The 11,890-nt window shown below is 47.8% G+C and overlaps 1 protein-coding gene across 1 annotated transcript; it reads right to left on the bottom strand.

Annotated features, from left to right (window-relative positions):
- Positions 1-544: 544 nt before the first annotated feature.
- On the bottom strand, positions 545-10,932 carry C1QTNF8 (C1q and TNF related 8). The gene is made up of 3 exons (XM_088527838.1): positions 10,435-10,932; positions 2,167-2,411; positions 545-1,157 (listed from the first exon to the last, which is right to left on the bottom strand). The coding sequence occupies exons 2-3, from the start codon at positions 2,390-2,392 to the stop codon at positions 610-612; spliced, it is 774 nt and encodes a 257-aa protein (XP_088383964.1). The 5' UTR covers positions 2,393-2,411; positions 10,435-10,932; the 3' UTR covers positions 545-609.
- Positions 10,933-11,890: the final 958 nt, after the last annotated feature.

Below are 11,890 nucleotides of genomic sequence, written 5' to 3'. Positions count from 1 at the left end.
GCCTTGCCAGATCAGTATGCTGTTACTTATGCAATTCTCATATTATGTTCTCTGAACGTCGTTTTATATGGAATGGAACAAGAGCATAATTTAGGGTAAACGTACTATGCAAAATATGCAGTGCTGCATTCTTGCTGCCCGGCCCGGCTGCAGTGACAGACTTTTCATGTTATTAGCAGTTACTGCACGTTGCAAAGACGTCTTAGTAATGCTGTGGGAGTAATTACATTCCTTAACTGGCACCCAGATAACCGGTATTTGAAGATGGTCCTTAGATCTAATTAAAATGTCATCTTTAAAGCAGAGCCAAGTGGTTAATTTTTTGCTGCTGACCGGGCACACTAATCGGGTGGAGATGCGACTGGGGATCTCTGCAGCGCTGCAGACTGGTGCTTCATGTGCACCATGGGCACGTGAGGATGGAAACCTTCTCTGTGCAACACCTCAAGACGTCACCCCTCCATGCACACAGGCAACCCCATCCGCACACCGAGATGCTGCTGGTCATAGTCCTTCCAAGGGAGCTAGACAACGCACTTCTAAGAGGGAAAACGTTAATGCAGCTGACAAAATCCCTACCAAAGCTTGGAGCCCAAAGCCAAAGAACAGCTACTCTACGGCTGGCTTGATGAGATGGCCGTTGAAGATGATGTAAACATCGGCCTCCTCGCTGTAGATGGCATTTTCTCGCTCTCGCTTGAACATCCGCACCCAGACCTCCTCTCCTTCCTGCAGGTCCAGCAGCAGGCTCTGGCTCTGCATGATGCTCCGGTCGCTGGGCTGCGCGTAGAGGATGGCCACCTCTTTCTCGTTCTTCATCAGGTGCAGATAGGTCTCCTTGAAGTTCCAGGTGTGGACGTTGAGGCTGAAGTAGTAGATTCCCGGCACGTAGCAGAAGAACTTCCCCGAGAACATGTTGAAGTGCTTGTAGAGGTTCACGAACTCCGTGTCGAAAGTGACGTGCTGGAAATAGTCTGAGCTGTGAAGGGGTTTTCTGCGACCCACTGAAAAAGCAGCATAGAGCTGCTTGCAGGAATGGCCTTGTGGACCAGGCTGACCTTTTTGGCCCTTTCGTCCATTAAAGCCACGTAGGCCTCTCTCTCCTTCCTTTCCCACTGCTCCGGGGTACCCTTTTTCTCCCATTTCACCCTTCTCACCTGTGAGCATAAAGGGAAAACTTGTCAGTCTCAGACATGTGCAGCCCTAGCTGCAGACACATCCAGCTGGAGACAACCACAAAGCACCTGCTAAAACACCATTTTGAAACCACAGGTATCTAGATGGCATTAGTTGGACATTGGTCCCCTTCTAAACCTCAGCTTTGCATCATCAGGAGGTGATGCTCTCTTACCGAGTGCCACTTGCTGCATGAACAAGCTGCTCCTGCCAGCAGGTCCCAGGTGTGGGCAGTCCTAATGACACCAACAAGCTCCTAGTTAGTGAGGTTTTTAACAGCGCCTCCATGCCACGAAAATGTGATATGGAAAAAGTGAGTGTGCTTCCTTGTTCTTTATACCTTATTCTACCACTTAGTAGTTCTGAGATAACATTTGCAGCTGGTTTCTTGTGTGGTCTAACCTGAACTTCCAGTGATGCAGTTTCACATTGCCTTTTTCTGATGGATTAGGACTTTCTCGGGACCTCTTCTTGCTTGCAGACATTTATAACCCGTGTCATATCACCCTTTGACATTTTTGGTTCAGTAAATAATACAAAACAGGTTTCTCAGCAATGGTGAGTGGCACATAGAATCATAGAATCATGGAATGCTGAAGGTTGGAAGGGACCTCTAGGGATCATCTAGTCCAACCCCTGCACACGCAGGGTCACCTAGAGCACGTGGCACAGGGCTGCGTCCAAGCGGGTTTTGAAGATCTCCAGAGAAGGAGACTCCACAACCTCTCTGGGCAGCCTGTTCCAGTGCTCTGGCACCCTCACTGTTAAAAAAATTTTCCTTAAGTTCCTGTGGAACTTTTGGTGTTTCAGTTTGTGGCCATTACCTCTAGTTCTGTCAGTGGCCACCACTGAAAAGAGACCAGCACCATCCTCTTCACTCTCTCCCTTGAGGTACTTATAGACACTGATTAGATCCCCTCTCAGCCTTCTCTTCACAAAACAAGGACAGCAGACTGGCAGGATGTCCCCAGGACAGTCCTCTTTACCCACCTTTGAGGATGGTGATATCTATCGTGGGCTGCACTTTGGGAAGCGAGTAGGCAGGGTCATTGCTCATCCTCGTGTAGCGCGAGGAGGTGACGGGGACGGGCTGCTCCGAGGGGCGGCAGCACCGCACGCACGAGAGGCGCCGAGGCCCCCGTCCCGGCTGCGCCGTGTCCGTCGAGGCGCCGACGTCGGCCACGGACAGCAGGAGCACGAGCACCGCGGCGCGCATCTTCCCCGGGCCGAGCCAGCTGGAGCGGGCCAAGAACAGAAACGATTAACGCGGTGATGCAAACCAGAGCAAGCCATGGGCCATCCGTTAATGTCACTGCAAGGTGCCCTTCTTGTGATTAATTATTAGCTTGTAGTGGCACCAAGATGCCCCAACTGGTTGCAAGCGACAGAAAAGGCAACCCCTGTCTTGCGCTGCTGACCATGGAGGTATCTGTTAAAAGGCCCCCAAGAGGTACACACAGAAGAAACAACTGTTGGGTCAAGGAGCTAAGGCTGGGATGCTTGAGGAAACCAGGAGCACGCTGTAGACAAGGTACACGTGCTCCTTGATGTTGTGAAAGGCGCTGGGTGAAATGCACAAAGTGCAGCTGTTAGTGACCATTTTTTGTATCGTTGTCCTAAAATTGCAAATTCAGATGGAGGAAATGAAACTTGATTTAAATAACCCTCTAATAACAAACATCATAACAAACCCTCTAATCTTTTTTTTTTTTTTTTGAAGGACAAACATGAAGAGAAACTAAGGTAAACTAAACTAATATATCTCTTTGAATAGTTTCTCTGTCTTTCGCTGCTAAGTGCTTTCCAAGGTGACCTAGCCAAGTAGTTCATGTCTTTGGCCATAGCCCTTTGCTGTTTCTAGGAGAAATTCCGTGTACAGTTCCTACTGGCATTTGTTAATGTGCAGAGTGGAAAGCCAAATAGCTACAACAAACACAGATCAAACGGGGATTTGCTCTGCTCAAACACCACTTCTGGGGTTCTGCTATTACATTTTCAATTGTTGCTGGCAGGCTCCAAAGACCATGAGCAGTGGATGAAGTGAATGGACAGAAAACGTTCCAGGTGGAGAACAGAAGGTGAGTTTTCCACTAGCTCCTCATCAGCACCCATCCTGGAATGGGACCAGAGACGGAGACAGGGGAAGGAATCCTCCTATCGTGCATAACCAGTTTCATTCTAGCGCTTGCAGTGGTGTTTCACGCAAGGCAGATTTTGGAATTGTGCCATTCTGGACCTTCTCCAAAGTCCAATTAGTCAGATGGGCTCTTGTTGACTTCAGTCTGGGAGCAGGCTTTTACAATTCCTCTCCTACTAGCTTTAATTCCTGGAATTGGCCGGGAAGATAGTGGTTAGATGTCCTGGGTGTCAGAACTAACACAAGGCACACAGAAGGACCCTCTGGTTTCAGACCATTGTGAATGAGGCAGAGGATGGAGGGTTTCCTAGGCTGGAGCTTTACCAAGGCTTCACTGGGCAGAAAATGGACTAGCCTAGAGAATATGGAAAAAAAAGGTCAACAGAGACAAGGGGTTTGGATTGGCATTCCTGGGAGCTGCTTTCTTCTAGTTCTTACCTGCCCCAAAAGAGCTGACATTCACACCTTTTATTATTTGGTGTAATGCAACTCCCCAGAAATCTGATGAATACTTATTAGCAGCAATATAATAACTTTGCTTCTGACAGCAGCTGAATGTTCTTTCATCAAATCTGTCACAACCTCAAATAATCTTTCTATTCATAATTGCACCTCATTCTAGGTACAAGTCTGAGAAAGGATTAATATTCTTTTTATATCTGTGTTCGGGACCAGAATTCTTGTTTTCATTAGTCTTTTAAAATTTTCATTCTGCCTTTTTAAGCAATCTTTGTACTGCCAAATAGGAACAGAGGTGCTATGTAAGTGCAAATAGCTAGAAGATCCTAACTAAGCAATCCATATGCGACCAAAACAGAAAGCTTGCACTGTAGAGACCATTTGGGATCCAGCAGTTCTTTTTTTAGGATCTATTCTGAACTCTAGATGGAGTTTTTGCATTTGCATAATGTCTAAAGAAGATCCCGTGCTCACTAGGAGTTCCAGGCAATTAGGACCAACATCGTCCATGGGATTAGAGACTATTTAGTCCTTCTCAGGAGAGTGGGTAGTCCATAACCTGGGAATGAAGTATAGGACATCTCAAATCTGAGGACATACTTGCTCATAATACCTTCATGAAGGAGAAAGAGCATTCATTAAAAAGGTTATTCACAACATGAGGAAAGGATTTATAAATACGAAGAAATTTCCTCTATGTTTTATAGGCCATTATTCTCCTTAAGATAAATGACTTTCCTATTTTTAGAAGTCATCCACCAAGTGACTTAAAGACAAAAAGCCTAGGTAAAAAAAAATCACTGTTCAGGTTGTGCACATTTTATATTACTCTAATCTGAGCACCCATTGAAGAGATTGTGGCTACTTGCATGATTCTTGAAGAATTATAACTCTAGTTATCGGCTAGAAATTACATTTGGAAAAAATGAGGCCAACTGGACAAAAACTCCATCAGTCCTGAACACCCTAGAACTGATTCTCTTTCCCTTCTCCCCATTTTCCTTCTGGTTTTTACATTCCAAAACTGTGTAATCTTGCAGAAATAGGCAGAACTGTGAAGGTTTGTAGGGCTAACCTAAGCCTTGTTTCTGTGCATGTATTAGCCATTTTCCTCCGTACTGAAGGTATTTGAGTGGTTTAAGAACACAGCAGAAATGTATTTAGTTTGCAGTATCTGTGGTTCTGTGAAATCCACACGATAGATGCCAATAAACAGAATTTTGGACTTCAACTCTACTCATAACAGTTAAGAGAACAGGAAAACACATAAAAAGAAAAAAATAAGTGGAAAGAGAAAGGAGTCATGACTATTCGAAAATAAAATGACTTCAACAATACAGGATTATATTTGAAAGATTTAGTATGGAACTGGAGATCAGATGAAGGGAAAACCTCAGAACAGAGGAAGCAAAATGTGCAAAAGCAAAGAGAACAGACCTGGGTTTGTAAGGAAATCATATCAGTCTGGAGAAAAAGGATTTGAGACATATTTCAAAGGAGAAGCCAGAATAACCCTTATGGTGGCAAGGATGTCAAATATGATACCTCAAAGAAAGAGACAAAAGATAAGAAGATGGAACTAAAAGTGTAAGATCTGTGAGATAAAGCTTGGGATCATTTTCAGCCTTCTTCTTTTTTTTTTTTTTTTTTTTTTTCCTTAGAGATAATTGTGACCTTATTTTGTCATGTGCAGCAATGATGGATTTGCCCTCAGTAGGGCAGGTTTATCCTCTCCAGGAGACAGCGAACGACAGACTCGGATTGGGTCTGATACGGGCATGACTCACCCGGGAGTGCGGATCTGGGAAGCTGCCTCTTCCGAGCATCACTCCGACTGCACCGGAGGGCCATCCGTCCTCCCGCACACACCGATGTGACATGCTCGTTAGTGCCTAAAATGATGCATTAGCACCGCACGGAACGCCCCGAGCCTGCGGAGCGAGTCCGTCCCTGCTCGGTCATCCTTCACGCTACCTCGCGAGAGATGGACAGGAACATCCTGAAAACAACTGATGAAAACTGGGAGCATAAATTACTGCCTTGGCTTTCCATGCCGGGAACCTGCAAATTGCAGCCTGGTTCATCTCACAACTCGTTTTTCGTGTCAGGGAGAAAAACCCAGAGATGACAACAAGCACCCAGACATCTTAATGGAACAGCTGGGAGAAAACTTTGGAGCCTGTAAATGTTTCACCTGAGGACCAGAGCATGAACTTAGGCCTCCCTCTCTCCAAACTGTTGTGTTTTTTATTTTTTCCCCCTCTCTCCTTCATTTCAGCCTCTTTGACTCTTTTCTAGCTTGGGTTCATTTGCAAATACTTTAGTAGCTTGAAATGCTTCAGCTGAAAAGCTTGCTGCAGTGCAAGAGAAAAAGGAAATTATTTTGACATTTCTGAAGCTTTTGCAAAATGTTTGCGACCCAGGAAGTTTGCTGTAACGCTGCATGGCCAGACAAGAGCTCTTGGTCTCTGACCTTTCCCAGGCACCAGGCACGCAGGTCCTGCCCTTTAAGCTCAGCTCTCACGTCAAACACTGCTTTTCAGAAATAATATATGGAAGGGCATACGGAGCTGTTATCTGCACTTTGAGAAGCTTCCACATCCCCAAAATTCTTGTCAGCTGGAGATTTTGCTGCTAATGCCTTAATGTTTGCTGTCTGTCAGCAAGGCAGACTTGTCTGCGGGCTCTGACATTGACACATCCTCACCACCAAAGTGGGACATCAGATGTTCACTAAAAAGCTTTTGGACGCTGTTTCTCAGCCAGTTGTGTTCCAAAAGACAATTCCAAGGTGAACAGTTTGCTGTTCCTATAACACTTTCAAGCCTCCCCACTCCAAACCGTGAAACACAGCACAGCCTGTGGCCCCTGGAAGCAGAAACAGGACAAAAACCAATGATAAAAATGTAAAAATTAATATCAGGAAGCCAAATTTCTCCATGTGCTAAAGGGGCATATCTGGCTTTAACGATATTTTGGCAAACAAAATGAAAAGTTACGAACCATGAAATGAGACATCTGAACCTGATGAAAAGGCAATTAATTTCAATGGGTTTTGGCTTGGGGTGTATGCCACAATGATGATGGCTATTTGTGTTTTTGATCAAGTTAGAATAAATGTTACCAAAGGAGGACTACTTAAATTTAACAAAAAGTTCCTTTGACTCAAGCTGCCTTTAGCTAAGGTTAAAAACACTGTTTGATTCTTCTGTCCCCTTTTTTTCCTCCTCTGAATCACTGAGTAGAAAGACAGGTTTAAAATATTAGCAGAAGGGCTGCGCTCAGATATTTCTGTCTGACCCAAAGCAGAAAAAAAAAAAAGTCTAATGAAAATGTCCATCTTCTTGCAATAAACTCAAGCATTCCCATTGTTCGGATCCCTTTTTCATGTGAATGCTCTTTTTTTCTAAACAGAAGGAGCAATACAAACCTAATAAAACCCACCTGCACTGGCAGGGCACTGGTGAGAATGCTATTGCACTAAGGACACTGCTGTATCATTACTGTCAAGTTCAGTCCAGGCCAGAATATAGGACTGAATAGTATATTCTTGTTCTGCATTGACCTTAAAAACACCCTGCACTAAACAAAATTCAACAAGCTTTTTATTTACCCATTTTTTTTGCCTGCCATTAACAACCTGCATCTGAAATGCTGAATTTCCAGCAACACCTGGCATTCCCAGTGTCTATGCCAGCAGAAAATGCTAAGCTCTTTCCACGCAGGGTTTTTGAGATGCCACAAAAACACTGCTAGGGAAGTGCAGAAACCATTAGTTTCAGCTCAGCGTGTTAAATGAAGTGGTTCTTTCTTCCTGCATTCAGCTTCTTATTCAAATATATTCTCTTGATGCTATTAGAGCTAGAAAAAGCATTTTTTTTTCTTTTTTCTTTTTAATAGTTCATGGTTAAGTTTACTCATAATTCAAAGGCAGTTTTATGTATGAGGTGTACTTACTCATGCCAAGGTTTTTAATGACCCCTTGCATTAAGGAATTTTAACACTTCCCTATAAAACAACAAATCTGGGCAACAAAAATGACAAGAAATCCCAGGAACACCTGCAAAAGTAGCTAAATTGCTCTGCAAAAGAGGGAAAAAAGTCCTTCCTTGTGATCCTGCATCTCTGCATCCATCAGCTGCAGGACAAGGTAGCCTGGAGCCTCGACCAAGGGCTGTTCCCCAGGGTTGGCAACACTAACCCTAACCCTTGGCCAAACGCCAACGTTGGCCAACCTGTGGGTCTGCTCTGCCCTACGGGCATCATGCGTTGCCTTGGGCATTGCGAGTCCCTGTGGGGCTCGGAGGGCTTGTCCCCTTGCACATTGAAGGCAGAGGTTCACCCAAACCTGCCTCTTGGAGGTAGGGCCTCACCTCACAGCGGTGCTTGCAGAGGAAACCCAACTATTGCATGTACCGAGACCACACGCCGCAACGCTGAGGCTTCGGGAGGCAGAAACTGTCTGGATCCCCAAGCAATTCCTTGGCTTTTCTGCTCATGTTCTGCTCCCCACTACTGCTAGGGCTTCCCTCAGTACAGTAACTATGACTATCTTTGCTTTAGATCCCCTGCACACAGGACAACCTCAGCCTCTGCCCGTTTTAATTAGTGATACATCTTGACTAGCAACCCAAGAGTGCAGTTAAGGCTAAAGCCCTTTTCGCACAGTAGAGATGGAAAACACATGGATGCGTCAGCCGCAAACCTCGGCATCATTCCAATGATGGAAAATACTCCAATTCTGCCTTTTTTTTTTTTTTTAATTTTTTTTTACCTTTTGTCTTCTTGCAAGTCCCGATCTGCTCAGGGCTCCAGACTGCCTCGCATGCCCAGCGCAGGAAACAAGGGAGCGTTGGGGCTGGTTTTGTCTGAGCGCTGACTTCCTCTTGGAGGCGGTTTGCAAGGGATTTATTTTTTCCCCAGGAGAATCTAGAATTTCCTCATGAACAATTCATTGTCGAGAAGCCACGAGAGGCTGACAGAGCCCGTGCTTTTTTCCAAGGCAGAGTCCTGAGGGCGGCTTGTCCGACCGCAGCCGTTCGCGGCACAGCCCGGGGCAGCTCCTCTCCTCTGGCGCGATTCCACTGCCAAAATCCTTGGAGCAAAGGGAGCGCCGGGAACACGTCTGCAGCCAGGAGAGCTTGCAGATAGGAGTGGTTGGATCCCCCAAAGCAGCGCGGTCTAAAACTTTCCACTGCCGGCAGATGACCTCTGCTAAGGCCTGCTTGGCCGCAGTGTTTATATGACACACTGGAGATGCTCGGAAGAGGAGCTGGGAAAGCCAGGGCAGCTCGAGGCTCATGCGGCCAGCAAGCCCTGGGCAGGCACGGAGGCAACCCCAGGATCCGGCCATGGAGAGGAGCAGGAATATCCACCTGCATCTGCAGCTTGCAAGGGGCTAGGTGAACATTTAGCCAGCCACGGGTCAGTGGGATTATTGCTCCATCTCTAATTATCTGTATTTTTTTTTACCTAAACCTGCTTCCAATGCGAGTAAGTTGCCTTAATCCTTCTGTGCCCCTGCACTTCCACAAGCGCGCAGCCCTGGAGCAGCAATCGGTGATTCCTGCATGCTCCGACCAGCATCCTCCTCCCACGCACAACCTGCCCACCAGGAAAGACCAGGCTCCCAAGGAAACTGCTCCTGCACCCAGCTCAAACTCCGGAATTGTTTGGCTTTTATGGACAAACGGGCTGTGCAAGCATGGAAGTGCATGTGTGCATGCAGGCACCTAAACCTTCCTCTGACACTGCATTGCCTGGCTCTATCTCAGCACAAATGTGAAGCAAAAGGAGCCACCGGTTCTTAAAGAACTAGTTCTTACTCCTATTCCCCCTTCCCTGCCCACATGCCCCATGCCAGGAGCATGTCCTGAAGCCAGGGAGGTCCTTGAACGTGGTCCCGTTTGCACAGACAGTGACTCAGCCCTGCTGAGCAGCGGCACACGATACAGTGAAGTCATCTGCGGGGCAACCGCTCGGATGAAGTAAGTTGGCCTGGACCCAGTGCACCTTTCCCAGCGGAAACTCCGTCCTCCCAGAACAGGCCATCGATGGCTCCGTCGTGCTGGGGACCTGGGTTCCTCCATGCCCAAACAGCACGGGGAGAGCGTTCCCCGCAGCAGTTAAATGCTCCGGGTCCGTGGGAGCCGCTCCGGTCCCCGGTCCTGCCGGGCTCCTCCGCTCGGCCGACGCTCCGGCTGGCGCCGCGGTGCATTCCTGCACGGAAAGAGCTTCCCGGCGAGGCGGGAGACGCAATGCCGTGAAAGTTTCCAGGTCTGCGGAGCGCTCCAGGAAGCGGAGTTCATTCCTCTCCGGCTGGGCTCAGCGCTGCGGCAGCCGAGCGGCGGGACGGTGCCCTGTCCCGTGGCAACACGGCCGCAACGCCACGGGACAGGGCACCGTCCCGCCGCTCGGCTGCCGCGGGAAGCGCCCGCCGTGCCGCCTAAAGGGCCATTAGTGACGTGAGGAGCGTCAGCAGCGACAAACCAAAGCCAGCCCAGCAATAACCCGGCCTTGCACTTCTCTTGCCTGCTGCAGAAGCAAAGGGAGATGGAGCAGGGAGCACCTCTTTTGTGGGATGCACCCAAGCTGCTTCTGCAGGGTGGGAACGCTCGGTTCCCCGCATCAATAGCATTTTTTCTCCCATTCTTTTAACTTACCTCGTGAGTCAGAATTCCCCGGCTCTTAGTTTCCTTGTTGCTGCTTAGAAAGTTTCATAATATGAAAGCTGCTGTTCATCCAGGTTTTTAGTCGTCGGTGGCTGCTGCAGCTTCCTAGCTGGAATCCAAATGAAACAGTGAATGTCCGCCCGACTCCTTATGAAGCCCAGCAGTGAGGGTGTTTGCAAAAGCAGGGCTTTTATTCTTGGTTTTTGCTTGCATCAACTTGTGCCGGGTTCCTGATCTTTCATCCTGCTACAGTTCCCTTAGCACTTGCAGCTCGTCTGGTGGGTTGCACAGTGCCTCTCACAATGATGGAAACAAAGACCAAAAAATTCATGCTCAAAAAAAAAAAGAAGAATCAAAAACCGCAGACCCAAAACCACAGTCACTGTTCCAGCCAAGAGGGAAAGTGCTGTGGTGAGATGGAAATAATTTTTCTTTAGGCAATTTCAGCATCTTTTCAGGCAGCAGAAGGGAAACAAAACTCCCCAAAACAGACCCAGAGCAGTTTGGGCTTTCGTGCACTCGCTGCAGACGTGGCCGATGTCCCTTGGGGTGCTGCAGCACTGGAACTGCCTTGCACTGACCTCAGGTAAGGGACAAGTGCTAGCAGAGGATCCCTGCTGCAAAAAAAAAAAAAAAAAGAAAAAGAAAAACAATATCATTTTGCTCCTATAAAAACGTAATTGGAGCAAATCTCAGGAATAAAGTGGTGCTTTCCAAGTGCTTTCCCATCCCTACTTACTTGCCGGCCAACCCCACATTGATGTTCCCGTGACAGCCAAGGAAGGGCTAGGCTGCAAGTTGCCACTATTTCACAGAGTCAGCTCCAAGACAAAATCACTGACTACTCTAATTAACTGCAGTTAATTAAGGCAGTGTGTGCCAAGGGCATGCATGGAAGTGCGGAGACTGTCTCTGAAGTGGAGGGAGCCTTTTCCAAGCAGCCTCCAGCCTTGCTGCCAGCCCGGACAGCATGCAAATCCTGCAGGAAGAGTGGGGGCTGCTGACAACAGCAAGGAAGATGCACAACAAAATTGCAAATTTGGTCATTTTTAACTGTTGTGAAAAAAGTGCATTGCTCCCTGCATTGGGCCTCCAGAACACCAGGGAGGAAAGGTGGCTGCCCTTGGTCCCTCAAGGCCACCAAGCAGGGCTTTAAATAGCCAGCCCCAGCCAGCTGCCCCACGTGCTGCTGTCCCATCCTGTCCCCGAGCACCCTGGTACCTGCCCGCTGCACGCGTGCCAGGCCGTGCCTCTTGGTTTGGAAACTCTCTCCACCTTTTGCAATGAAGGATGAGGCAGGAGGGTGTCTCGGGAGCTTCTCTCCCTTTCCAAACCCCGTGGAAGCCTCCTCAGCTGTCCTGCATCGCGGCTCACGTCGCGGTCCCGGCGCGGACACACGTGCTCGAGGTTGGTGCCCTTGCAGGTGGGAAGCAGTCTGGCGTATACT

This window comes from Tinamus guttatus, unplaced genomic scaffold (genome assembly GCF_059628265.1).
Source record: "Tinamus guttatus ecotype Peru unplaced genomic scaffold, ASM5962826v1 Tinamus_guttatus_pri_ptg000291l, whole genome shotgun sequence".
In the NCBI taxonomy this organism is placed as follows: domain Eukaryota; kingdom Metazoa; phylum Chordata; class Aves; order Tinamiformes; family Tinamidae; genus Tinamus; species Tinamus guttatus.
The sequence above is the reverse complement of the archived record's forward strand: the minus strand, read 5'-3'. Positions and strand labels throughout refer to the sequence as shown.